Source organism: Oculina patagonica, chromosome 1 (genome assembly GCF_052425735.1).
Source record: "Oculina patagonica isolate OP01 chromosome 1, crgOcupat, whole genome shotgun sequence".
Lineage (NCBI taxonomy): Eukaryota > Metazoa > Cnidaria > Anthozoa > Scleractinia > Oculinidae > Oculina > Oculina patagonica.
In genome coordinates this window covers 43,078,052-43,104,821 of record NC_135758.1, presented here as the reverse complement: position 1 = coordinate 43,104,821, position 26,770 = coordinate 43,078,052, and the positions used below count along the sequence as shown (strand labels likewise).

Genomic DNA, 26,770 nt, shown 5'->3' with positions numbered 1-26,770 from the left:
CCGCGCCGATTTTTTAGCGCGTGTAAATGGGGCTTTATTAGTTACAAGCCGACAGTAAGAATAGGGTGCACTATATATACCCATCATAAATAAGGACAGATTGATCTTCGTGTACCACAAAATTCTCAGAACATTAAAAGAAAAGAATGGTAATAAGTGTGCCTGGCGAATTTATTGACTAGCAATTGCCTATAAACCGCGACAACCTGTACTAACAGAACAACTCGACAGCCTAGCTTTTAAACTCTAGCTAAAATAGCTAAAATAATTATGTTCCTTTTTTACTGTTTGTTGTGTGGTATCCTTGTTGCGAGGTCCTTAATAATAAAATGCCATGTTGATTGAGATCAAAACTATTAAAAAGCATTTTTCTCAGTCCGCAGTAAACGTAGAAATTTATTTTCCTGAAAAAATAGTTTGTAATCAGTCTAGGAAAACAAGCTAGTCTCAATTTCTGCTGTCTCTTCGCTAGCGAATTCCTTTAACTATACAGAACCACAGACAAAATAATTATTTTCTAGTATTTCCTTTTATTACATTTTCCTTGGTTTATTGTTACTGGCAATCTTGACTTACAATGATTTCACTGACGACTTCTCAGTTATTGTAAAAAACCTTTCCGAAGACCGAGTATTTCCCGCCCAGAAATTTGACTACGTCATTGTGGCAACTGGGCACTTTTCAGTCCCCAATGTACCTTTCTTTCATGGTATAGACCGATTCCCTGGCCAGGTCCTGCACTCTCACGAATTCCGGAATGCAGCTCACTTCAAGGACAAAAAGGTTCTTGTGGTAGGTTCAAGTTTATCCGCGGAGGACATCGCTCGCTACAAACATAATTTGCACTTGGCATCACAAGCCAATGGGCTTCCCATGGCCTCCTCAGATAACAGAGAGGCCATTGCTAACAAAGATTGAAGGTAGCACCGTCCATTTCAAAGACGGAAGCACAGCGGAAGTGGACGCCATCGTCTTGTGTACCGGGTATCGTCACTCCTTCCCTTTTCTTGAAGACAACTTGCGCCTAAAGACTCCTGGCAATAACCAATACCTTGCGGGACTTTACAAGGGCATTTGCTGGATCCATGGTGGGAACAACAAGCTTCTGTACATTGGAATGCAGGGACACTATACCTCTATTATGTTCGATGTACAAGCAAAATGGGCGGTAAATTACATCACTGGGGAACTTTCCCTTCCAGACAGACAAACCGTGGAGAGTGACTGCAAAGAATGGATCAACAGGTGATAATTATGATCATATGTCATCTTTTAAAAATAGCGGTCAATGCATCATTCTGTTTTGGTTTATGTCCATTTCTGCAGTGAAACCCGTTCATCCTATCACTAACTGGCCTAGCCACTAACGGTGCTGACGTATGACGTGTCCCATAACGCCGGCTCTTATATCTGGTTTCCAGAGCATAAAGCGACTTGGAGTGTTTTTTCTCCCCCTGGATGGGATGCTAATCCATCGCAGGGTTAGCCTTGGGGCAAGGCTTTTTGCTTGGTAATTTGGAACGGGCCAAATTACCAAGCGAAAAGCCCTGGGAACGAGGTTGTAAAAAAGTATCATGAACCATATGGTAGGGTGTTAAACTGTTAAACTTGGGGTCGAGGCCGCTACAATTGGGCATAATTCATTTCGGATAATGCACCTTGCCATTTCGGATAATGCACCATTGCTGTACTTTCATATGGCATTTGCTTCTTGTCCATTATATACAAAAAAGTGACATTTGTACATACATCTACATCATTGTGGTATTTATTGCGGTTTTCAGTGAAATGCCAACTCTGAAATTCAATCCTCGACCACCAGTTAACGCTTTTTGCTGCTGTCAATCATCTTAGCGGACCTCTCGGGAAACAGAGAGTGCTTACCATTTATAAGAAAAATCCGGTTGGTGTAACCGTTGCATAATGGTAGCGATTTTCCGAATATACCGACCTTATTCTACCAGGCGTTCCTTCCCGCTCACTCGAACTAGCGCCAAATTCAGGTTTGTTTTCTGTCGATATAGCTGAATACTTCGAGGTAGAAAACAAACTTTTTGTCGAAGAAGATGGGCTGATGCTGTATACTGCCGTCAGCTGTTCCATGAGACGCGATTTAAAAAGAATACAAGGTTATTTTAAGGTAACTGTTCCCACCTACACACCGAGTGAATTTCGCAGTCGAGTGAAAATTGGCACGTTCGAGCTAGATCCTGTCCCGAGAAAAAATATGAACACATGAACAATTCCAACGTGGAATACCAGAGGCAGGCAGCTTATTTATCCTGTTAAAAAAGTGCTGGCATTTCTATGGTCGAGGTGAACATACACGTTCTAAATTGGTATAAAGACGCCATATTGTAAACCCGACTAAAACCGCGCGGAGGTGCTAAAAAGGGCCTGGAAACGGAAGATTCGTTCAAATGGTAAGAAAATTTCCGACGGTTCGTTCCAACCGGAATAAAAGGAATACCTCAAAACGTACTCCACAATTTTCGAACGGAATTTCCGGAAAATTGCTGTTCCATTTAACTTTCAACCGAAATTTCCGGTTTTTTTGGCTAAATGGTAAGCACCCAGAAGCTCACTTCAGCCGGGTAAAAAGGTCACGTCTGTCAGTTGTGATTGGTAGATTTCGATCCATTTTGTTTGTTTCTGTTTGTCATTGTTCGTTGGCAGTCACCATAATTATGATTGTCGGCAGCGAATAGCGCAATCGTTTGTTGGATTTTGAATTTCAGAGTTCGCATTTCACTGAAAACTGCAATAAATATAACCTTTAAGACAATAAACTTGCTGACACTAATGCGAACTAAATATTACAAACAATACGAAAAAAATGAAACAAATTGGAAATTGTTACATACGAGCCTCCCAGTATGTCCAAACTCTCCCTAGTCTCTCTCTAAAAAATTCTCACTAGCACTGGAAACTACTGACCTGTTATCTTTGATATTAAATCGGTTGTCTTATTACAGCACATTGTGTCCGTTTCAGAATGGGCGACCTGAATGGTCCTCACGACGGAATAGATTACTCAACTGCCTACGTTGCTGATCTCGTTAAAGAATCAAACTACAGCTTCGACTTAGACGCCGCGGAAATCAATCACACCTGGGTCGAGTGCAAAATGGCGGACATCCTGACTTACAGAGAGCATAGCTACACAAGCAAGTTCACGGGAACCAAGTCGCTAGTGCGTGACACTCCATTTATGGAAGCGTTCGATGACTCCATTCAGAACTACCTCAACAGCAACTAGTAGAAGAAACATTCTTGACATTTATTCGGAGCATCTACAGAATGTAGAGGGTTCATTGAAAAATCCGGGAGGAAGAACCCTAGCACGATTAGCAAAATCAAAGAGGTCTATGACCTACTCGTGAATGCGTTAGATATATTTGAATCGTTCCTTTGAACAGTATAGTATCGATGGAAAATATTCATTATAGGGATTAATAATAATAATCAACTTTATTTAAAGAGGGTGAACATGGGGCGCTTTCCATTCGACCAAAAATTCCGGAAATTTTGGAACAAGGACAAATGGTACAGAAATTTCCTGGGAAAGTTTCCAGAAAATCCGGAAAGTGGTGACTTTCCGAAATGCGAACCATTCAACCGAAAACCCCGGAAATTCCAGAAGCAAAATCAAATGGAACTGAAAGTTCCCGGAAATTGTTTTCAAAAAATTTGGCTCTACCTTGCGAGGTTGTCCTCTTTCCCGGAAATTTTGGAAAAAGCTACCATTTTACACTCAGCCTAAGTTCCTTCGGCAGAAAATTTAGCGATTTGTGCAGCTGAAAGCAGCTACATGTGTTAAGGAAGCATTCTTGAAACTCCAAAAAAAAAAATGTAGGTGAACTCGGTTGTTTTTCGTTGTTGTTTTGCAGGCGGCAGCAAACTGAAATGTACAAATATTTATAACGCGCGCGCAGGCTATGCCATTGTTTTGCTCATTAAACTTTTTGGGTTGGGATCGTTTTCGTTGCTTGTAGTGTGCCTTTTGAAAGGTCCCTGTATTTCTCGCCACGATGTCATTCATGGCGTTTATATTCAGTGCTCGGAATGCTTTTTATTTACAAAAATATCGAGTTATATTTGCAGGAAACCGGCCACAGTGCATTATTTTAATGCACCGTAGAAATTTCCATATTAGACGCACTACCTGACCATATGCAAATTTTGTTTTGCCTTCCGTGCAGTCAACCGGAAAAGTTGGAAAATACCGTTCGATTTGCCACTGGAATTTTCCGGAAACTCAAACAGGAATTTTTCGTCGAATGGAAAGCGCCCCATATAACAGGTCGCTTAGTTATAAGAATTACTTTTTTCATCATGTTCATTGGTTAGCAAACCGATGGCTCAGTGGTACGGCTCTGCATTCTAAAGCGTGTGACCGGGGATCGACTCTCATACCCTATGGCTAAAATTCGTTTTTCTTCTTCTTCTTTTTTCACGGATATCATATAAATATCTGTCTTGTATAGAGTTTCGTTACTCTTCTACTGATTATCCTTTAATAAATCGTGTCGTGCTCTAACCTTCCCAGTCTTTTAATAACACCTACATAAAGTCACTGAATGTTCGCGATTATTATATAAGAATATAATATTTCTTATTATTATATAAGAAAAGGCAATATTGCATCGTTTGGGAAACGATTGTTTCTCATTTACAGAGGTGAAGTATTTTCTACACTTATTTCTTTAAAATGATACCTTTGTAAAGCTGTATTTTTATTCACAGCCGAGGGAAACGAGATTTAGAAAGCGCCCGTGAGCATACCTAATTTGCATAATGTTAACAACGATGAAGGATGGACGGATGGCTCAACTTCCCCACTATACTCGTTCATTATGCATTCACGAGTAAAAATGACTTTCTTTTTTCAATCTAGCTGTCTTTTTTCAATAAAATTAAAATACCGCTTTGGTCCTCATTTTTCGTAGCTTTCTCTTCTTTCAGTAAAACGTTCAGTCCAATGTCTTTGCGCCCGTACCGTGATCTATAAAAAATCGTTAGTATCGTTACTGTCATTAAGATTTTTTTAAGCTTTTTTTTTTTTTTCAAAACCAGCCGACAAGAAAACTTCTTGATATACTGAACAAAATAATATTGGCCTTTTTGGAGCTGTTTTTGTTTTTTTAAAATGCCTAAATTGGGAATTGTTACATACGAAAAACTCATAGCCTTTTAGTATTGTAAATTCTTATCTGCTCTTCGAAAAAATCGGACATCTTCGGTAGTCTTCAGAAATCAAAATAATATTGGCCTTTTTGGAGCTGTTTTTGTTTCTTTAAAATGCCTAAAATTTAACTGTTTCATGTTACAGAGCCAAAAAATTAAGTGTTTAATGTTATCGAGGTACTCCCATTTAGACCCTCATGCTTTCTGAGTTAAGGTCCGCTAATCGTTTTCTTCGCGAGGCGTTTCGTGTAGAAACTGTGAGGCGACTCTGCGCCCGCCTACAAAAGTAGGCATCATAATAGTCCCCGCGTAATGTACGATACTTACGGCCTTAGAGGGAAGTATATGATATAAAAAGAGACGTTATATGGTACATACCAAAGACTTGCCTATAGTGAGCGAGATGTTTAATAATTCGGCTGACGCCCGAACGTAAGTGGCGGTGGGTGATTGGGATCGAATCTCACTTTCATGCTGGCACTAATAGTTAGGAATCAAAGCTAGCAAGCAATTTATCTCGCTCCAGGTTAGAGCGGGTTTCACTTGAGTGTCGAAAGTAAATTGCGTTTGCTTTGGTTTTGCGTTCACTACGCTCAGTGATTGGTTTAAACATCTCGCGCCACTTTCTCGGTCAATCAGAACTAAAACCAAAACCAATCGTGACTTGCTCGCGCACGTTTTCCCGCGCTTCGTACCAGCTACATGTATTTGCTTCGAGTTTTAATTGGTTCACTGGATTTTCTGTGTCCTTTGTGATTGGCCAGAGTAATTACCTTGGTTTTGGTTTTACGACACTCAATTGAAAACTGCTCTAATCAAAGGGCTGACCAATGGCAATCAAGGTATTCCAGTGAAGATCAGCCGTTGATTTTGCGGTTCAGTGGGGTAGACCAATGAGAATCGCTCGATCCAAAACTAGTTTTTTTTTCGCTTGCGAGGCGAGGACTAGTTAATTAACGACCCTTTGGTTTTACCGTTTGGTCACCTGGCAACTGGCTTAGAGCAGCTGACAGTAGACAACTTATACTTAATCCCAAACTCATCTTAAGACTCTTTTCTCCTCCATGTACCATATTTACATACTAACGAGAGTACCCTAGGCGGGTAACCTGACACTGCGTAAATTTTGCAAAAACGACACAAAAAAGCAGGAGTCACTAGGAGGTCTATAGTAAGAATAGGGTGCACTCCATATACCAATCATAAATGAGGACAGATTGATCTTCGTGTACCACAACATTCTCAGAACATTAAAAGAAAGAATGGTAATCAGTGTACATGGCGAATTTATTGACTAGCAGTGGCCTATAAAATGCGACTTCATATAATGAAGATGAAGTTTTCAACATGACACGAGCATGGGACAAACAACTCAACAGCTCCGGTTTTAAACTCTAGCAAAAATAGCTGAAATAATTCCGTTCCCATTTTTCTGTCTGTTTTGTGGTATCCTTAATAATAAAATGCCACGTCGATTGAGATCAAAACTATTAAAAAAGCATTTTTCTCAGTCCGCAGTAAACATAGAAATTTATTTTCCTGAAAAATAGTTTGTTGGCAGTCTTAGTCCAGTCCCTGAACTCTCTTTTTCGCACGCCTTTTATAGGGGCTGAACAGGGCGCGCGGAAGAGAGAGTTCAGGGTCTGGACTATGGCAGTCTAGGAGAACAAGCCAGTCTCGATTTCTGCTGACTCTCCGCTAGCGAATTCCTATAACTCTACAGAACAACAGACAAAATAATTTTTTTCTAGTACTTTCTTTTATTACATTTTCCTTGGTTTATTGTTACAATGCTTAGCCTATCTTTGAGACTTCAGCGCTTAATTAACAACAATTTTATAAGCTTGCTGACTAAGCCATTAATCCTTAAGTTTCAATTCATCATCTTTTTTGATGAAAACCTTACAGGGTGGTCAAGGGATGGGCGGGGGGGGGGGGGGAGGCAGTTGATGCAGTTCCCTCCTGCTTCCACGTTACAACGGTGATGACCATAAAATCGTAATCTAAAACCTTGATTCTCATTTTGTATCAATGATAAATTACGTTTCATGGGAATTTAGCGCATTATTTTAACAAGGAAAAGTAGTTATTTAACGATTAATGCAAAACTTTACCACCCTCACTTTTAGGACAAAATTGTATATTCCTGTTTGAATTTTTAGTACTACCTGTAGCAAAGCTAAAATTCTTCCACTATAATACTTCTCAACTGAATGCAGAAGAATCAAATGCATTTCATGTTGTGTAACGTTCAATTCCTTCCAGTTAGTCACGACATCTTTGCAGGCAGGCTGCCTTTCAGCTTACATTTCTACCAAACCTAACCTTTGACAAGGAAGCCTCGAGGTAAATCAGCTTCTGATTTCTCCTAACAATGCAAAATCAGGCATTCAGATCATGAGAAATAACCTTCTGATCACCAAAGACAAAGTGCCTTTCAATGATTATCAACACAAAATCTCTCAACCAATATATTAATCAGAAATGTATGGAGATCAGTTATAATAAGAGAATTTACATGTAGATGTTGTAGGTCATTTCAGGTTAAATCTCTTTCCATCCTTGGTCAATCTGTTTCAACCTGAAGATAACACTTTTTTAATTACTTAGTAAAACACAATTTGAATTTGTTTATTAGGATTTCTTTTTAGTGAATTCAAATTATTTTATGTCATTGAAAAAGTGTTTTTGGCCTATAACATTGTCACTGGCTTAAAAAGGTAAACCAGGAGTATCAAGGGTGGTGAATGGTCCCTCAAAAAATGTGCATCTTGCAAAATTTTAGCCAAATCGCAGGGGTCTCCTCATCTCACATTTTAATGGGGGGGGGGGGCTTCTCAGAGCCTTGATTCCTTTTTCAATGCTAAGGAAGTCTCTGGCTCACAGAAAATATATCAGTCTTGCCGTCTCGCAAAGTCTTGCATTTACCATTCAACAATCCTAGTATCCCAAGTGTCAAATCTTGAAAAACAAACAGTCAGTATTATTTCAAGTTTGTCAAACTCGAAAGATGTAAAAAGGCCTCAACTATTGCAGAATGCTGTGGCAAACAAGTGAGAACCTCCATTAAAAATACTTTCACATCATTTTTAATGCCACGCAGTACCCGGCACTGAAAGCCGTTTTAAAAGTTATTCATGTGCACATCATAAAATTTGCGCTTCAACTTTTAAACAGTACACTCTACAGCTGCACCCTGTTAAAAGCACTGTCAACAGAACACCAAAATCTGGTCATATTTAAGCCGGTTCACATGGGAAATTTTTATGTGGCAGTTTTAATGTGACAATTACCCTATTATTTGCTCGAGTAGATGAGAAAAATTGGTCAATTTTTATGTGACAAATATATTTGTTGACAAGCATGTTTTTTTTTTTTTTATGTGACAAAAAAGTTGTCACATACGAAAATTGCTTGTGTAGACGACTTGTCACATAATATAAAAGGTGATAAAATTAATATTGCAATAGCATATGTGGTCCCCAATCTCCCAAATTCCTACTGGGAACTGTGCGTGCATATCTCTGTGTGTATCTCTGCTGTCCAAGGTCACTACTGGCGCACTAAACTTAGCCTGCGTAGCAGGCACCGTAGTTTTGAGCGCGCGTGTGGGAAACGCGAAGGAGCGAGGGGGCACGATCACACACACTCTTTTAATGCACTAAAAAACACAGACGCCTGCTATGCAGGCTACACTAAACTTTTGGCTGCTGATCAAATATATTTGTCACATAAAAATTGTCCATGTAAACCCGGCTTAATAGTGACCAAATTCATGATTGATGGAGGTTCTCTTTGAGACAAGAAAAGGCAGTAGCTGTAATGCCTTCGTTAATTAGGTAGCTTTAAAGCAGAATTCTACTATACATTGTATACTTAATCAATGTCCTTCCTTGCGTTGTTTAGTTGTTGTTGTTGAAGTAGATTCTTTTCCTGAGGGTGACGACTGGGGCAGGGCATTGTTTGTATCCCTGCCTGGTGAACGCATCTGACACTTCATCATTCACTTTCACCATCATGGTCATAACATCAAACCTCTCACAATATTTTCTGAACACTTCGCAGAGCTTTGAAACATACCACGAACCGTGTATCTGGCTCCGCCAACTGACGTAACCTGAGGATCAATCAGTGGAAAAAATTATTGCAGTCAAACCCCAGCCAACTGGGGATATGGACAAGTAGCTGCTCAACAGAGTGTGGTTGCTTGATAAAGGTCTAACAGAAATTAAATATAATTGAATGTATAACTCAGGGAAAAGTTTAATTTATTCAAGTACAAGAACAAAACATGGAGACATGGTGGCCTAATGGTTTGTGTGCTGGTTTCTAGATTGGGTAGTATGGCTTCGAGCCCAGGCCAGGGTGCTGCATTGTGTTCATGGGCAAGACACTTTACTCGCATAGTGCCTCTCTTCGCCCAGCTGTATAGATGGGAATTGGTGAATTTAATACTGGGGGTAACCCTGCAAAGCAACAGCATCCCATCCAGGTAGGAGTAGCAATACTCCTACAGCTAACCACTGCTTTGTGCTACCAAAACTGGGACATGTTCTGGCCTGATGGACCTCTAGGCTAGATGCAGACTTTACCTACCAACCTACAGTACTGCTATCAAAATAGGACTGCTAGGACTGCTATCAAAATAGCTGATAAAGTTAATGAAAAAGAAACGAAAAAAAATTCAGAAAACAGAAGCCAGCAGTAAAAGAAAAACATGTCATAAGTGACATAACAGGATTAAAACATTACCTGGAGGAGTGGCATAACCAAGGAGAAAATGACTTTCATTTGGCTCGGCATTCTGTCTCATTGCATCCTCAGGATTGCCTTCAACTGCATCTGTTTGCAAGCGTGCTCCTCTATCAAAATCGCGCCCTCTGCAAGCCTGAATAAAGAACAGTTTAGGTTTATGAGCAAGAGACGGACAGGCCACGCCCTTGAACATTGCGGTGATATCTTTGATCTCCACCAGCATGCTGTCTGTGCCGTAGATTCCTCCATCAGCACCGTGGCTGAGCAGGCAGCAAACAAAACAATCAAAGTCATTGTGATCCATGGTTGAAATGCCTCTTACAACATCATAGACGTCTTGTGACTCAAGGTCTGACTTCACTATCACTTCGAAATTTAAAAACTGCCACAACTCACGAAGGTGCTCCACATCTTTTTCATTCCCTTGCCTGTCCCTCAATTCGGGATTTCCTCGAAAGTGCTCGTTACTTATAATCAGGGCAATACCACGAGGACGATTTGTCATTGGGTATGAAGGCATCGCTTCCTCCTCATCAACTCCTAACTGTTGCATGGGTGCAAGGATTTCTGCTGGATTGGTCATTGCCTGGACAGGGTATCGTGGCTCCACACTTTCACTTGCTGTATTTTGAGCTCCGCTGAAGTAGGCAGGAGACAGTAAGGGTATGTTTGGTGGTCTGGGCTCACCCATCTGGTGCATTGTGGGTTGTTTGCCTGTCACTAATGGTCCTAGTGTTGGTTGCCCTGCAGCTAATGGGCGTGGGTTGTTGATTTGCAGTGGAGCAGGCAAATTAACATTACCAGCACTGGGGATTGCACCTCCTGAAAATTAAAAAAAATATATCATATTAAATGACATGGACAATACACTGTATATGTAAAAAATTATTTTCCCCAAATTTTGGAAGTGAACCACAACATATACAGTCCAGATTGTCCTAATATATTAGGACACGGCCAACTTGTCTCTCGACCAATCAGAAACCGCCTTTTGATTCGCGGATCGTGTATCAAAACAAAGCCTCGCTTTTCAAAATGGCGACGAACGCAAAACTTAGCGCCGGTTTCCCGAGTTATAATGCCGCATTCTTGACGTATATTTGCAGAGTACAAATATTCATTTTTTTCTCTGTAAGAAATCTTTCAAAAATGCCAGTGCTCGAGTCTACATTATCACACAAAGCATTGCCCTTGAGGGCGAGGAGCATCAAGAAAACTACCACGCGCCGATCGATCGATAGCCCATTTCGGATATCAAACTGTCTCAATCATTGAAATGCAATCAAATAATCGGGTAAGTAATATTGTTCCGTATTTCCCACTACAGCTGCAAGATTTGTTTAACTGAAAAAGGTGAAATATTTTCGTTCCGTAACAACAGATTTGTATTGGTTTGCCATTGGATCGAACATCTTGCACGTTCGACAATAAATTGCTCTACTCGTGTTAATTTATTTTTCCACTCATGTCAGCTTATTGAAATTCCCGGGTACATTTATCTTTGAACAATAAAATCGAACCTTTCTCTGGCATTTGTGGCTCATTACATTGGTAAATAAAATGATAAAATAAATGAATCTGTTTTAAAAGTGATTATTTGTAGCTTTTTCAAAATGCAAATGTTCAGTAGGCAGAGTAGGGTGCACAGATATGGCCATACATTTGTGAATGCAGGAGTGTTATGCATGTACTCCATTTTCCACAAAAATTACTTTATCTTTGTACACATTGTCTTGCATAAAGGGAAAATATTTATTCAATACAATAGCTCATCAGGAGTGTATCAATACACTGATTTCTTTCTTTTTTACAACATCAACTGAGTGCTATTTGGTGGACATTGAAATAATTATGCACTAAAAAATTGTGAGTATTGTTTTTTTGGCATGTCTTATATTACCCCCAACTGCATGCAGTCAATATGCCATAGATAAAAAAATGCTTGGATGGCTTGTTGTGTTCCAAGGTAAGGTGAAGACTGTAAGGTGTGCTCTGACCCAAGTTAAAGGTGGCCCATACCACTGGAGTTTATCCTGGTTTCTGATCTGTAGCATTTAGGGACTAGGCGTGTTTTTACTCCCCAGAATGGGATGCTAGTCCATCGAAGGTTACCTCAGCAGTAAATAAACTAGCCCGGGCTCGAACCTGGACGTTCAATTCGCAGTCCAACATCTGGCTGTGTTGTACTAAGGTTATCTCGACGAGGTACAATATAGTACTTTGAATCCATTTACAGATCCACCAAAACAAATGTAAAACAAAAATATTTTGCAAATCAACACACTCAAACTTTTAAGGTACACAAATGCAAACAGGTGTGGGCTGGAGATGATCATTACCCAGAAAACTTGTACAAAACATAAAACTATCAGTCAGATCGAGAGGAAAAAATCAAATTTATTCTCATGTTTCATTAAGTAAACATGTGCATCAATTTTTTGCCATTTAGCAACTGCCAGACCTGCGAAAAATAAAATACATCTACATTAGAATTAATCAATTTTGTACAAATATTGCAATGGAGGATGATAGGGCAGAACAGCTGATAGGCAAGTCTGTCTTATAATGCATGTTCGAGCCTAGTGGTCCATGAACAGATAAGACTGTTGTTTATCCCACTTTCCACACTCTTAGTGACTGACCATGGTTGTTTTGGGAGGTGGTTAGGGGGATTTTGGAATAAATTATTCTATGAACCTTTCAAGAGTGATGTCTCTCCATAAGTGGTCAAAGATAAACATTGTAAGAATATCTCAACAAGCAAATTGGTGTTTTACAAGTGAGAATTTAAGAGTGATTGATCTCGTTTGTATTATGCATTCTTCAAAATTCAATTTGGTTCACATTTGAACTTGCCATGGTATATAAAGATCCATATAATTAACACAAGTGGAAGTTTTTATAAAGAATGAACCAAATGAGCTAAATAATACAGCCTAATCCTTTCCTATGGTCGTTTCAAGTCCTTCCAGTGCCAAATTGTCTGATGAAATTCTTACATACAGTTACATGCCCCGCAGATGAGATGAGGTTTACAACCCGGTCAATTCGTGCAACATGAAAGTTTTCTATATCCTTTATCAATACTCAAAACAATTCCCTGTCATTTCTGTAATTGTTGCTGAACAACAGCTGCTAACGCGTAAATGGCCGATGTTTCATACAAATACAGTCGCCTGGATATATTTACGTTAAGACTGGTATATTTTCAAAAAGAGTTTACTAAAAATCAGGGTTGTTTACTGCCTCAGACTTTTGCATGAAGACACATAAACAACACTTCAATCGAAAAAAAAATACTACTAGCTGAGTAAAAAATGGGTAAATGCCAAAAATAAAGGTTAGATTTTACATACCTTGAATAACGAACAGGAAAATGGCGTCATTAATCGCGGTCTTGAAGAACGTAAACGAGCGAACACTCAAAATGGCCGCCGACGCTTCCTGTCTCTGTTACGCCAAAAAAGTCCCGGATTTACACTGTTTGGAGACTGGAAACAAAGGATTTCTTTTGTTCTTGGCGATTTGTACAAATGGCCGCCATCTTGGTCGATAACAATAGCTCCGTGACGTCACAGTTGTCCTAATATATTAGGACAATCTGGACTGATATATGTGTGCATGTATATGAAAGCAATCCAATCTTAAATCTTTTAAATCAAATTATTATATAAACTGCAGTGGTATAGTGAGTGGTAGCAAATCGAGAAAAATGGTATCACACATGTGGGGATAAAAATGGTATCCACACATGTGTGATATCATTTTTGACCAATCAGATCACAGAGTTTGCCGTGTTTCAATGCTCAATGAGCCAAATTTGATCATTATTAAGTCGAAACATCTTTGGATCTTCCTCGACAATCTTCAGAAAACTTCGGAAATTTTCGGAAAAGTTTGGAAAATGTTCGCAATCATTCGTACGACCTTCGGACAACATTTTAAAAATCTTTGGAAATCTTTGGAAAATGGTCGGAAATCTTCAGAAAATCGTCAAAAACATCGTAATTAGTAGGCTTATATAATAAACAGAATAATACATGGTTGCTTGGATATATGAAATTTATCTTCTCATGTTCAAAACCAATATCTCACTTGTTCGCTGCGCTCAGTCGTGAGCTATCGATTTGAACACTCAAAGATAAATTTCATATCTCTGCGCAACCATGTATTATCCTCTATATAATATGTCACATTATTTTGCATGGTGTGCCATGTGCAAGGAACATACCTTCTGATTGGAATTTCCTGACCTTTTCTGCCAAGTCTCTGCGATGCACTTCCTGGAGCATCTCTGCAAGGTGATCCAGATTACATGGACTAAGACTTCCACTCTGAATCAGGTATTTAAAAAGATCCTTTCCATTCTGAACTTTTTCTTCAATGCCATCTGCAATAATTCAATTACCACACTGGGATTCAGTATTGAAAATATTGTATGAGCCATTGGTTCATATAATTACCTTTGAGTTTACTTGATATTCATTTATTGCACTTTTGAATACTGATTACTGTATTAATTTGATTAAGTGACACCCCATGTAGGCACTACCAAAGATTAAGCACCGTATACAAGAGCAAAAATATAACAGATTGCCACCCTCAAATACCGGTAAGCGTCACATTCATTCATACTAAAAAATTCAAAATTCACACTAAAAATTCAAAGAGTGCTGTGGCGCGCATTCCAGCAAATATGGTAGGCGATATTTGTTATGGCAGTGGAGACTCAGCTGCAGACGATCTAGCAGAGAAGCTGCACCGTAAGTGAACCAAACTCTTAAAGCAAACAGGCATGACGTACACTGTACATGTATATACATGTTAGGGCTTTCATTAAGAGACTTGCGCTGTATAGGGAAAACAACTGTCAAAATGCATGCACAAAATGGCACAAACAAATGACGACTTTATTAAAAATGCATGCATACAATTTGTGGTAAGTGAATTTCAGGCCGCACCGAGGATTTTTTTGTCTGCGGGGGCAAACTCCGCTAAACTCCGCTGCGGGGGGAAAACTCCAATATAGCTTATTCTGCTACAAGAATAAGCCCAGCAAAATCAAACACTATGTTAGAAATTTTGTTTTCCTGGTGGGGGCAACTGCCCCCTGCCTCCCTGCCCCCGCTAGGTACGGCCCTGAATTTACATTTTAATTTAACAAATTGAGACTGAGTAAAAGAGGGCAATTATATCCCACACTAAAGAAATCAAAAGTGTCATCATAGCAACCTCTGTACATAATTTCTTCCTTTGTTCTTTACTGAAATCGCATAGTCTGAATTCATCATTTTTTACTAATTTATGCCACTTTGCATGTGCATTTAGACAGTTGTTTTTCCTATATAGTGCAAGTTCCTCAAAAGTAACAAAAGCCCATGTCAGTTACTGTATACCAAAATGTTCTCCGAAAATGACAAGTCATTTGTGGGATATTGGTATGTTTCAAAGCTACCTTATTCTTACTAATTTTCGCGAGTACTAATTTTCGGATTTTCGCGATTTCAAAATGATTGCAAAATTTAGTCTGCGCGAAAAAAAAATGTGCAAAATTTGAACACGCAAACATTAATACCATACTATAAATCAAACAGCAAAAATTTTAAATTATGTTTAGAACTGCAACTATCTTCGTTTGAAAATAACTCTGTCTTGTTTTTGAATAATACCTTTCCTCTGATTACTGCTTCGAGCTTGTAAATCGGCCAAAACGTCTTTAGTACAGTCACCAATATTAACCCCTTTTTAATATTTAGAATGATTTTATTTTTTAGTTGTACATTTTTAACATTTTATTGTAATTTGCCCTGAAAAACCATTTTTGGAGAGGTAAATAAAATCTTATCTTATCTTACCAAAGTCTACGTTTGAAGGCTCCTTGTAGTTACATTGAGCCACACCTTTGTATATTTCCAGCAGTTCTTTAGTCTTTGACAACTTATCCACAAAACACTGACAAATTGGAAAATTTAATACACTTTTTCTCAAATTTTTCTTGCAATAGCGAAAATTAATACTCTTGAATTTTTGCGAAATTAAGTACTGGGAAAATTAGTAAGAATAAGGTATCACTCAAAGACAATTCATGCCTTCAGCCTAGTTTAATCTGGAATAATACAGCCCATTGGAGTGCATAGAGAATGCCCCCTTACCGCCCCCACCGGCTGCCACTTGCCACCCTGCCGCTTCCACAATACACTGTACCAGCATCAACCAGCCCATGCATGGGACATGAACCCACACAACAAACAGCTTGAGGGATTGCTGAATTCCTCTGAGATCGAATATTGTATACAAGTGATGTTTAGTTTAAACAGAAAAAAAAAAGCTAGCAAAGGAAATAAAGCTTGAGGTAAATTTCCTTCAGCTTCATAAAAAGCCAAAAAAAGTTTCTTGCACATTCCAAGAATCAACTTGTTTTTATAATAATACCAATTTCGTTCCGCGCCCGAACTGGCTCTAATTTACTTTGATACAACCAAAATTTAACCAAACGCCGAGGCAAGAGAGCTACTAGTAACATACCTGGCAGATTTGCGACAAATTTTAGTGATTCGACGTTGTCTCTTGTTAACTCGTCACTAAGTTTCATCAGGAAAGCTCGATAATTCCTATCCACTGAACTACTTGACAGGGCGCTCTCTGTTTGCATTGTGACATCTCGTCCACTCGTTTGAATCTTACCAGCTAGATCCGCTCTGCCAATCTGATTCAGCAAGCCCTCTAAGTAACTCAAATTTTCTGGGCTGATCAACCGCTTCTGAAGCATTTTTTGGAACAAGGCGCTCGAACTCTGCGCTTTTTCAAGTTCACCCAATGGTATGCGTCCATGGCACAAATGTTTTAGATTTTGAAGGTCCTGTGCCCTCATTTCGTTAGAAATCCTTAACAGGATACGATTAGTTTCAGAAGAGGCAGCCATTTCTCCTGAAAAAGCGACGAATTTTCGAAATTGCCGCTACCTCCTTGCTCGCTTACTCTTCGATTGCCGCCATATTGGCTTCCCGGAAGTATGAGCAGGGACTGGTTCGGGGGACTTCTCCTTAGACTTAACGTCATTGTTTAAAAAAAGCATCACGTACTTTTCATATTTTGCGTTTGTTTCAGTTATACAGTGAGAAATGTAATTTTCTTTTTTGTATACTTTGTACAGCGCAGAGTAGGAAAGCTTTAATGTTTTCCTATTTTTTAAAAGACAATTGCACTTATTCATTCATAAAAAAATTCTGGGAACGCAATCTTTTACAAAAAGTAACTTCCGGTGTGACGTCACGACGTATTTACAATCCCATGAAATCCCGCGCGCCGCGTCTTTCCTTCCTCTCTGATTTTTGTCAGCCTCCAGCCGATGCTACCTGAGGTGTCCTAAAAATTCCCTTTTTTAACCCTAGAAATGGTAAGATTTGAATAAAAAGAAAGTAACCAATAACTAAATAAATGATGTTAAGTTTCTCTGATTATATTCTTTACCAAAGAGATGTTGAGATGGCTTAGATATTTAGGGATGAAGTTTATCGATTTCGAACTCCGGTCTGATAAGATTTCAATTTGTTCGAATAGGGATTCGTTAAAGTAATCAAGAACAAAGCGTACTTCAAGCGTTTCCAGGTCAAATTCAAGAGAAGACGAGGTTAGTTATATTTATTTGGCCTTTGCTCTGTTTTTTCGATTGACTATCTGTAAGCTTGCCCGGCGAATCTGCGTTTTATATTAGAAAATTCACAGTCACATGGCGGTTTGTACATTTTTATTCCAGAGGGTAAAACTGATTATTTTGCCCGCAAACGTCTGGTGACCCAGGATAAGAACAAGTACAACACGCCCAAGTATCGTTTTGTTGTTCGCTTCACGAACAAGGACATAATTTGCCAGGTTTGTAAAATGATACAATCTGAACAGTGTATCACTGTATGTTTTATACAGGCAGCAAACCACTTGTTGCACAAATTTATTTCAAACATCGCAGAGATGTATATTGGAAAACAAGTGGTTCTGTGTTTATGTATTGTTTTGAAGTCTCAGTTGTTTTATAAACAGTTTGTAACTGATGCCCGGGGTATCCAATCGAACGTTCGGTAATCAAACTCAATCGAACACCAATCGTTCGATTGGGTTCGGTAATCGAACATAATCGAACTCACAATAAAATTTGGTCAATCGAACTCAATCGAACGTTCGATTACCGAACAGTGAACAATCGAACTCAATCGAACGTTCGATTACCGAACAAGCAACAATCGAACTCAATCGAACGTTCGATTACCGAACTCCTGTTTGTTTATACTGCGTACATATTGTACGGTGCACTGTTCCCCTAATCCTTTTTTGGCGATTCGCCATACCCCGGGATAGGACGATTGTCTGCACAATAGCCACGGGCACACCAGTCTGCCACGTGGTTGGGAGAAATTTTGCCAAGTGTGTGTTCTTAACATATTGAACACAACTGCCTGTGTTGCAGTGAATGAAATGGTGCAACTTCTGTTTGAGTGTAACGGTGAAAAGCAGGGCAGAAACCATATCCTTCCTTCTGATATAGAAATGTAAACAATATTGCATTTCAGCTATTTTACCGTATTTTACTAAACATTGACATTCAGTTCGATATTTGGACGTTTTTATATTTATTCCATTCGGTAAAAGTTGATTTTGATTAGTCCTGCGTGATTTACTTATCAAGAGGAAGGTTCCAAACAAAATCGAACCCGATGAGTTCGATTGTGTTCGATTATGTTTGATTGGTTCGATTGGTTCGAAAATCGAACTCACAGCAAAATAGATGTTCGATTTTGTTCGATTACCGAACCCAATCGAACGATTGGTGTTCGATTGGGTTCGATTGATTTTTGGTTTGATTTTGTTTGATTGGATACCCCGACAACATCAGGGCCCAGGAGAATTCCTTGTGGAGTTTATGCACCAAAATAATTTTCAAAACATAATACCCAATGTAGCAAAAAAGGCAAAGGTACACGCTGTGTTTTGGGGTAACTTGTACAGAATGCAGCCAGGAATCAAGGCCTATATGTTCAAAGGATTGATAATCCACCGGACAGTGTTATCAAGACAGCTTTGTCCATTTTCGTTGGTTTTGCCATGACTTTATATCCACTGAACTGTGATTTGTCTGACCCAGCTTATTCAAAGGATGGATAATGTTATCCAGTGAATAGATTACTATCCACTGGGTAGTGTAGATTGTTGTGTCAACACTACTACATGTCATTTAATTTATCCAGTTGATGGCATTATCTACCCTTTGAACAACCAAAGTCTGGTGGACTGTGTTATCCACACTTTGAACAACCAGGCCCAGCTGTACTTACACCAAATAAAATGTCACGCAGCATTTATTTTTTCAATTCGATCGGGAATCCGAGGGCCATAGGTTTGTCAGTCGAAGACTGTTACGTGCAACCCTGATTGATTGATTTATTTTTATTTTTAAATATTGCCTGACTTGTTGTGTCTTCATTATACATGTACATGAAAATGTGCGGTCTGCATATATTCGTCATAAAGTGTATGCATACAGTGTAATTTTGTTAAGACTTGTGCAAAGTTTTGTGTAACTGTCATTTTCGTTAATCTAAATTTTGTGTAATCTATACAGTGAAGTCCCAATTTCTCCAACCCTTGATATCTCTAATCTCCTGATAACTCAAATCAAAAGTGGTTCCTCTTCCCTCAGTATAAAAAACTTTGCTTATTGTTTATACACTGTTTGCTTTGCAGATAGCGTACGCCAAACTTGAAGGGGATGTTATAATTTGTGCAGCTTATGCACATGAACTTCCCCGTTATGGCGTCAAGGTCGGGTTGACCAACTATGCTGCAGCGTACTGCACTGGTCTTTTGCTAGCACGTCGTGTAAGTATAGCTAATCTGTAGCTTTCTCTGCTGATTTGTTTGTGCAGTTAAAACCAGCATTGCATACCTTGATAAAAAGGTAAGGAAGCGAGAGTATTTTCAGCTATGGTTGAGATTCTCAGGAAACAAAATTACAACTGTTTCCCTCGTGAACAGTCATTAAGTGTGTTGTACCCAGGGTTTTCGACAGTTTTCTAAAGTAGCGGACATAGTTATCAAAGTACCGGACTTAACTTTTTCTTGGCGCCGCAAGGCGCCTTCCGCGTGCCGAAGGCGCAAGTAACTAGGGGGGTCTGGGGGCATGCCCTCCCAGGAAATTTTTAAAAAAGAACACTCAGAAACGCCGTTTCCAACGTTTCTGGACCCAGAAATCAGTTTCCCAGGCAGGGCTGGAGTTTACTCAAGTTCTCTTTAAAAAGTAAAATATTGAATGAAAAGAAGAATTTAATTGCTTATTTTGTTATCCTCCAGTCAGTAAGTTCATGAGATGCTTAAGTAAAAAAAATAAAATAGTAAAAAAAATTTAAAAAAAATCTCGAATATTGGTATCAAAGTACCGGATGTGGTATGGGAAACAACCGGACGATACGTCCGGCCTCTGGCCTCAAACGAAAACCCTGAGTACCACAGGAGAAAGAAAAGATTTTTTTAGTGTGCAGTCGGCTGAAAGCGTTTCCTTTTTATGTGTCCTCCTTACACGTGTATGTTAGGGAATTTCTTCCCTTTGAAAGTAGGAACGACAATAAAGGAGAAGTTTTTGTTTGTGTAGTTGATTGAATTATGTCATGCTCTGGTTTTCCCTCACATCCAATGTGTGTTTTCCTTATTAGCTGCTGACCAAATTGAAACTGCACGAGATCTACACTGGAACAGATGAGGTCACGGGTGATGAGTACAATGTTGAAAGCATTGATGGATCTCCTGGTGCCTTCAGGGCCTTCTTGGATGTGGGACTTGCCAGGACCACCACTGGGGCAAGGGTGTTTGGTGCTCTGAAAGGAGCTGTTGATGGGGGCCTTGACATCCCTCACAGGTATGTTTTTCACTTTAGCACCCAAAGTATTTTGCATTTTATTTGGTTTTGCTCTACTATGCCACATTGTCAACCAATCAACCAAGCCTGATCAGACTTGCTCACTCATGCTTTCCCATGCTTAATACATGTATTTGCTTAAGTTTGGATTGTTTCACTGGATCAGGGCTGCAAATAACAAAAATCATTTTACGGCAACAATGAATAAAATTTAACCTTTTGTTTTTGGTGATGTCTGACCACAATTTTGTTTTGTCCAACCAAGATGGTGTCTTAGTAGGACATATGTCCGTTAACAACCCTTCAAGTTAAGACCATTTTAGTCGCCATGGCGACTAAAATTTTGGAGCTGGCGACAAAATTGGAACAAAAGTCACCAGCCTGGCGACTAAAATTGAGAAGGAGGATTGAAAGCGTGAGCTTAATTTGGCGACTTAAAGTTTTCACTGGCTACCAAACTTGAGCAGTTGGTGGCCAAGTGGCCACTAAGGAAAAAAAAAAAAACTTGGAGGGCTGGTTCAAGTGAAAAAAATTATTTGCAGCCCTGCTAGATTGTCTGTGTCTTGTGATTGCTCAGAGTGATAACTTGGCTTTTGGTTTTGGGATATTGTTTTGAATACCTTATGATTGTGGAACTCTTGGTTGGTAATATTTGTTTTGTTGCTATCCACAGCATGAAGCGCTTCCCTGGCTATGATAGCGAGTCCAAGGAATTCAGTGCGGAAGTCCACCGTAACCACATCTTTGGACAAAATGTTGCCAAATACATGCAGGAGTTGAGGGATGAAGACGAGGAAACATACAAGAAACAGTTTTCTCAGTACATCAAGAATGGCATTGAGCCAGATCAGGTGATAATGATGATGACAATTATTTTTATACTGTGACTGCAGGCCATGAAACTAACTTTTTTTGCAAACTAGCATAGTGAGTGACAGCTTTGATTTCACTAGCCTGAACCAATTTTCTACAAGCCAGAACTTGACATTTATATGAAAGGCTTAATTTTAAAGTTGCTACCTTGAATTTGGAGTGTTGAACTCATTTAAAAGTGCAGAGCATTTTTTTTTTGTACTTGAAAATTTTATAGCTGAAAAACGAAAAAACTATTTTGTGAACTGTGGGAGATGCAGGGGCCTAATGGTTAGCATACTGGTCTGGGTTGAAACCCTTGGTCACTGTGTTGTGTTCTTGGGCAAGACATACCTCTTTCCACTTAGGTGTAGAAAGAGTACCAGCAAATAAATGCTGTGGGGTACCCCTTTCCACTAACTAGCATCCATCTGGGGGTTGGGTACCCCCCTAGTTCAGTAGTATGGGCCACTTGCCTTTTTTGCCTACAATTTTGCAAAGATGGTTATAATTTTTGTCTTACAGTATTTAGAATCTGATGAATTTATTTCCATAGATCGAGGGGGTATACAAGAAGGCCCATGCTGCCATTCGTGAGGATCCTGAGGCCAAGCCAGCTGCCAAGAAGGATGTACAACCTAAGAGGTAGGCCTTGCCTTTTCACATTTTCCGACCCAAACTTGAAAGATCATCTAAGTGTCCTTTACTGGTTTGAATGCATTTGGGTTGATGTCTGGTCTGAGAGTTTGGCAACAGTATCCCTTACAGTTTTGTAGTTACCCTATTTACTCGAATAAGCGCCGTCTTCGAATAAGCATCGCATTTGGGACAAAAAAGTTAATAAGTGCCACCCCCGAATAAGCGCCCCAAATTCAAGGAATTCTGTTTAACTAAAGACAGCACCAGAAAGCAAATCTTTTCATTGAAAGCGATGTTTTGCAGTTCAAAGTGATTTGTTTTACCTCTCCCACATTAGTTTTTCTATCCAACATTCTTACAATACGTACAGTAGTTCTTTAAATGTCGTGAAGGCCGCGAACTTTGCCAGGACAGCTAGCACCACTTCTCTCTTTAGAAAGAGACGAATATTGACAATATAAAGATCTTTCGATTACTGTAAAAAATTAGATTCTTTTTGATGTCCAAATTTTTAATAAGCGCCGCACTTATTCGAGTAAATATGGTACATTTATTTTCCCTGTACAGCTACAAGCATTTCTGTTTTTCACAATTGTGTTTTCTCTTTTAGGTTCAACCGCAAGAAGATGTCCCTTCAACAACGCAAGGCACGTGTTGCTCAGAAGAAGGCATACTTCAAAAAGCAGCTGCGAGGCGATGATGATGATGAGGAGGAGGAGGGCAGCGACGACGAATGAGCTAGTCAATCAAATAAATTAACTTTACAAAATGAACGTTTGTAGTCTGAGTGTTGGTTTGATAGCTATGGCATGTAGCTTTGACTTCGTTTAGCATGGCTCGCTTCTCTTGTCTTGCTAGCTTACATTTCATGCTTGAGATCTTTGATCACTGCAAGAAAAGTGCCAGTTTTAGAAAGTATGCAAATTGCAAAAAGTTTGTGACACAAAATGTCACCTGCGAAAAAATCATAGTCGCATATTGACCACATGCAGGCAAACTTGCAGTATAAGACCAGCTCCCAGAAAGACTTTCAACTTTCCTTCCTGCCATCATTCGTTAATCCTTGACTCATTGATGAAGACTCCAATCATGTTTTTGATTGTAGTTCCAAGCAATCTAAATTACATACTCGTAGCCACTGACCAGGCTCCCTAAAGTGCTTGTTCACATACCCAAAGCCCTGCTGACCAAATTAAGACGAGGTGTCTGAGCCCGTTGAAGTGTCAACGGGTGACTGATGTTAAATTATAGCAAACAATGCATGACTAGAGTCTCCTGAGAATCTACAACTCTTCCACGCCATAACAAAAATCGGAACGTTCAGTCACCGCACCGAAAATGCTAAGCTTTCGAATACAGCCGCCTCCCATCGATGTTCCAACAATTGCCCCAAGGGTCTTGGAGTGGAGACATCAAGCTTGAGTCGTGAATTGAAGAAACCCTACGCCGGAGATGGTTCCACCGTCTATATGTCGATCTGTTCGAGTTATCTTGTTACCCTTTTCTATACTCTAACTCGTGGAATCTCTACCCTATTATATACCTACAGTCTACCTACAGCCTGAAAGGAACCCTTTTTCGGCGGAGCCTCCCTATATACCGTAAAATTCCGTTTATAAGCCCCCCCCCCCCCGTTCCCCGCTTATAAGCCCTCCCGGTTATAGGCCCATCTACCTGAAAACAAAAAAAATACATCCGATTATAAGCCCCTTTCTGCCGGATGACAGTACTGAACAAGGCTAAATGATGCTTTGTTATGGGTTTTTAACTTCAAAACGTATTTCGACCAACACTCCCGTGGCTCTTTTTGAAACGTTTTTTTCATTCCGCTTATCGGCCCTCCCGGATATAAGCCCCTCCGCTTATATGCCCACCCAAAATTGAACCTTTTACGCAGTTGTATAAGCCCAGGGCTTGTACACCACTCCTCCGGCCGTACAAGCCAATTTCGGCCGTGTGTACACTCGATCTGGTCGCCGGCCAGGGAGATTTGAAACCCAGGATGTTAACTATTTACACAAAATTCCAGTAGTGGTAGTATGTGGTTGAAATGTAAATGGAACACGACCTTTTGGTCCATTCCGCCAGAAAATTTTGGAAAGAAACGAAACTTCCTTGTTTGCCATTTCGCGGAATAGACCGGTTGGGGCAGAAAGGGGGCGGGGCATCAGTTTCTGAGGCCTCGAAAAGGGGTGGTTTATGTAGTTTTGATCTACACGTGGGGGAAGGGTCATTTTATTTATATCAGTATAAATTGATTGGTTTTCACCAGTAAACTCTTTGCAAATAAGAGTTATAGTGGTTATAGACAGTTTCTGTTACAAATTTCTGTATAAAAATATGAACTCTTCAATAATTGTTTATGAATTAATACTAGTGGTAACCACAGGTTAGAAAGTGCGGGCCTTGACGCACTTAGAAAAGGTACTGGTGCGAAAGTGCGTAATTTTAGATGGCAGTGTCGATCGATGAATTAATTATGGACAAAAGACAATTATCCCGAGTAACGCGTAACGCAAGGAATGCATGTTTTTATCGTTTTGGGAAGTGTAATCGAACACGCGGTGTGAATTGAGATGCGATTTTTCTCAGTCGGTAAACTCGCTATGTTGTGCTCGCCTTTTATAAACGTGGCGCGATTAATGATAAATCACGCTTAATTGCCGCCAACCGGCTGCGAACCAGTCAGAGTTGTTTTTTGTCGGATTGACTGTTTAGTGAACTGTAGTCGAGCACGCGGTGTGAATTGAGATGTGATTTTCCTCGGTCGATAAACTCGCAATGTTGTCAGTGTTGTAACGAATTTCTCGAGAATAACCGGTGTTGTAATCATTCGCTTTGCCGTGGCTTATGCGTGATACAATCAGAGCAAATTTTCGCAAAAGCAACACCCGTAAAACAAGTCTGCAAATTGTAATGTTTGCAATCTTCCATGTGACAGAAGCCTAGATCTTATGTGAAAATCGTTCTTGTAGAAAAGATTTTCTCTTCCGGTGTTACGACAAACTGTCGTGATTGACACATTTTTTGCATTCCGATCGTTCTTAGTGGAAGAACAAAATTTTCAACTTCCGGTTTGCAGATAGCCTTTAAAATCGTGGCGCGCACGCGTAATACGCAATCCGCTGGTCACTGTCAAGATTAGGGTTGCGGGCCTCTCTTGGGCCCGCAATTACGTAGTTCCCGTTTTCGCATATGTTTGTGTCTAAATTTTTCCATGGACTTCACAATTATGTCAAAACTTAAAAAAAGACTACTATAAGGAGTAAGAAATTTATCCTTTATTATTTCACGTTAATAAAGTATCCATCCTATCCTATCCATCCTTCTTTGGTGTGCTAAGAAATAGAAATAGACGTATATGGAACCGCAGTGTCCATCAGGGAAAATTAGGGTGGTGTATGTAGGGAATCACAAAAGCTGATATCAAATAAAAAACCTCCAACCCCTTACAGAATAATGAATTTTTGACCAAAGGGGGATGGTCATGTAATTTTTAACCCCCTTTCGGGGGTGGGTCAGTCAGTTGTGAGCCTAAAAGAAGGGGTGGGTCACAAGTTTTCGTGCCACCACTTTTCCAACTGCTCTGGAAGACCCCCCCCCCCTCCCCCTCCTGGTACTTATTGACCAGTCTCTGTTTTGCCTTCACTACACAATAAAACACACAACGCCGCTTTGAGGCACTGGCGCGTTGGTCAGCCAAGCCCAAGATAAGCATTTATTGACACATCAATAGGATACAGGAATGATGAATAGAAAATATAACTAATAGCTTTCATGCACCACAGCCGGACACGTATATGTAAACCCTAAAATTGCCATGGCGCCACTTTTGGGGTTTTAAGGTTTACAACAATTCTACAAAAGAAATCAAAAGTAGCAATTTAATACACAGATAAAATAATCTGAACAACGTAACGTGTAGCTGAGGAAGAGGAAGGCTGACCGTAGAATGCCACAACTTTCTCAACGGACACTTTTCAAACCGCCTAACCGTGAGGCCTCATGCACTACCCTCGCCCCAGTTTTCTGATACGTGTCGGCAAAATATTAATTTTTATCATTCGATGCAATTTTTTCTTCCTTTTCATTGGCCGAGAGCCCACCACGTGATCAGCAAATAACTGCCTACAAATAATGGTCTGCTCGTGTGCATTAGCGTCTGACAGTGATTTTGCTACAAATAATATTCTGCTCATGCATAGTTGTGTCCACTTCCTAGAAAAATGGTTCTCCAGAGATGAAGAAGAGCGTTTGGATTTGTCTACTAGGCCCGAAAACTGGAAACAGCGAAACTACAAAGAAGGCAATGGAATTTCCTCTTATTGTATTTCGGCAGTATCTGAAAGAAAGAGAATTGGATAAAGACCAGCTCGTATTATCGACGGCGAAGTTACGCTTTCGTCTGCATAAACTCAGTAATAAATAGTGCGG

General features: G+C 39.7%; 3 protein-coding genes and 1 long non-coding RNA gene across 5 annotated transcripts; 3 read left to right on the top strand and 1 right to left on the bottom strand.

Moving 5' to 3' along the window:
- Positions 1-315: 315 nt before the first annotated feature.
- On the top strand, positions 316-6,976 carry LOC144632808 (uncharacterized). Its single transcript, XR_013566948.1, has 3 exons — positions 316-382; positions 6,715-6,753; positions 6,850-6,976. It is a non-coding gene; the product is annotated as an uncharacterized LOC144632808 (long non-coding RNA).
- Positions 832-5,079, top strand: LOC144632573 (trimethylamine monooxygenase-like). Its single transcript, XM_078491250.1, has 2 exons — positions 832-1,245; positions 2,995-5,079. Exons 1-2 carry the CDS (start codon positions 863-865, stop codon positions 3,257-3,259), a joined length of 648 nt encoding a protein of 215 aa, XP_078347376.1. The 5' UTR covers positions 832-862; the 3' UTR covers positions 3,260-5,079.
- Positions 6,875-16,967, bottom strand: LOC144632038 (caspase-8-like). Of its 2 annotated transcripts, XM_078490653.1 has the most exons (5): positions 16,468-16,967; positions 14,174-14,332; positions 9,940-10,764; positions 9,064-9,304; positions 6,875-7,555 (listed from the first exon to the last, which is right to left on the bottom strand). In XM_078490653.1, the coding sequence occupies exons 1-4, from the start codon at positions 16,862-16,864 to the stop codon at positions 9,090-9,092; spliced, it is 1,596 nt and encodes a 531-aa protein (XP_078346779.1). In that variant the 5' UTR covers positions 16,865-16,967; the 3' UTR covers positions 6,875-7,555; positions 9,064-9,089. The 2 variants fall into 2 exon arrangements, with proteins under 2 accessions (XP_078346779.1, XP_078346774.1); XM_078490648.1 differs by lacking the exon at positions 6,875-7,555 and having other exon boundaries at positions 8,010-9,304.
- Positions 16,968-17,219: 252 nt separating this feature from the next.
- LOC144632406 (large ribosomal subunit protein uL18B-like) lies at positions 17,220-23,109 on the top strand. The gene is made up of 8 exons (XM_078491056.1): positions 17,220-17,338; positions 17,503-17,572; positions 17,699-17,814; positions 19,678-19,812; positions 20,643-20,845; positions 21,519-21,696; positions 22,254-22,342; positions 22,947-23,109. Exons 1-8 carry the CDS (start codon positions 17,336-17,338, stop codon positions 23,071-23,073), a joined length of 921 nt encoding a protein of 306 aa, XP_078347182.1. The 5' UTR covers positions 17,220-17,335; the 3' UTR covers positions 23,074-23,109.
- The last annotated feature ends 3,661 nt before the right edge of the window (positions 23,110-26,770 follow it).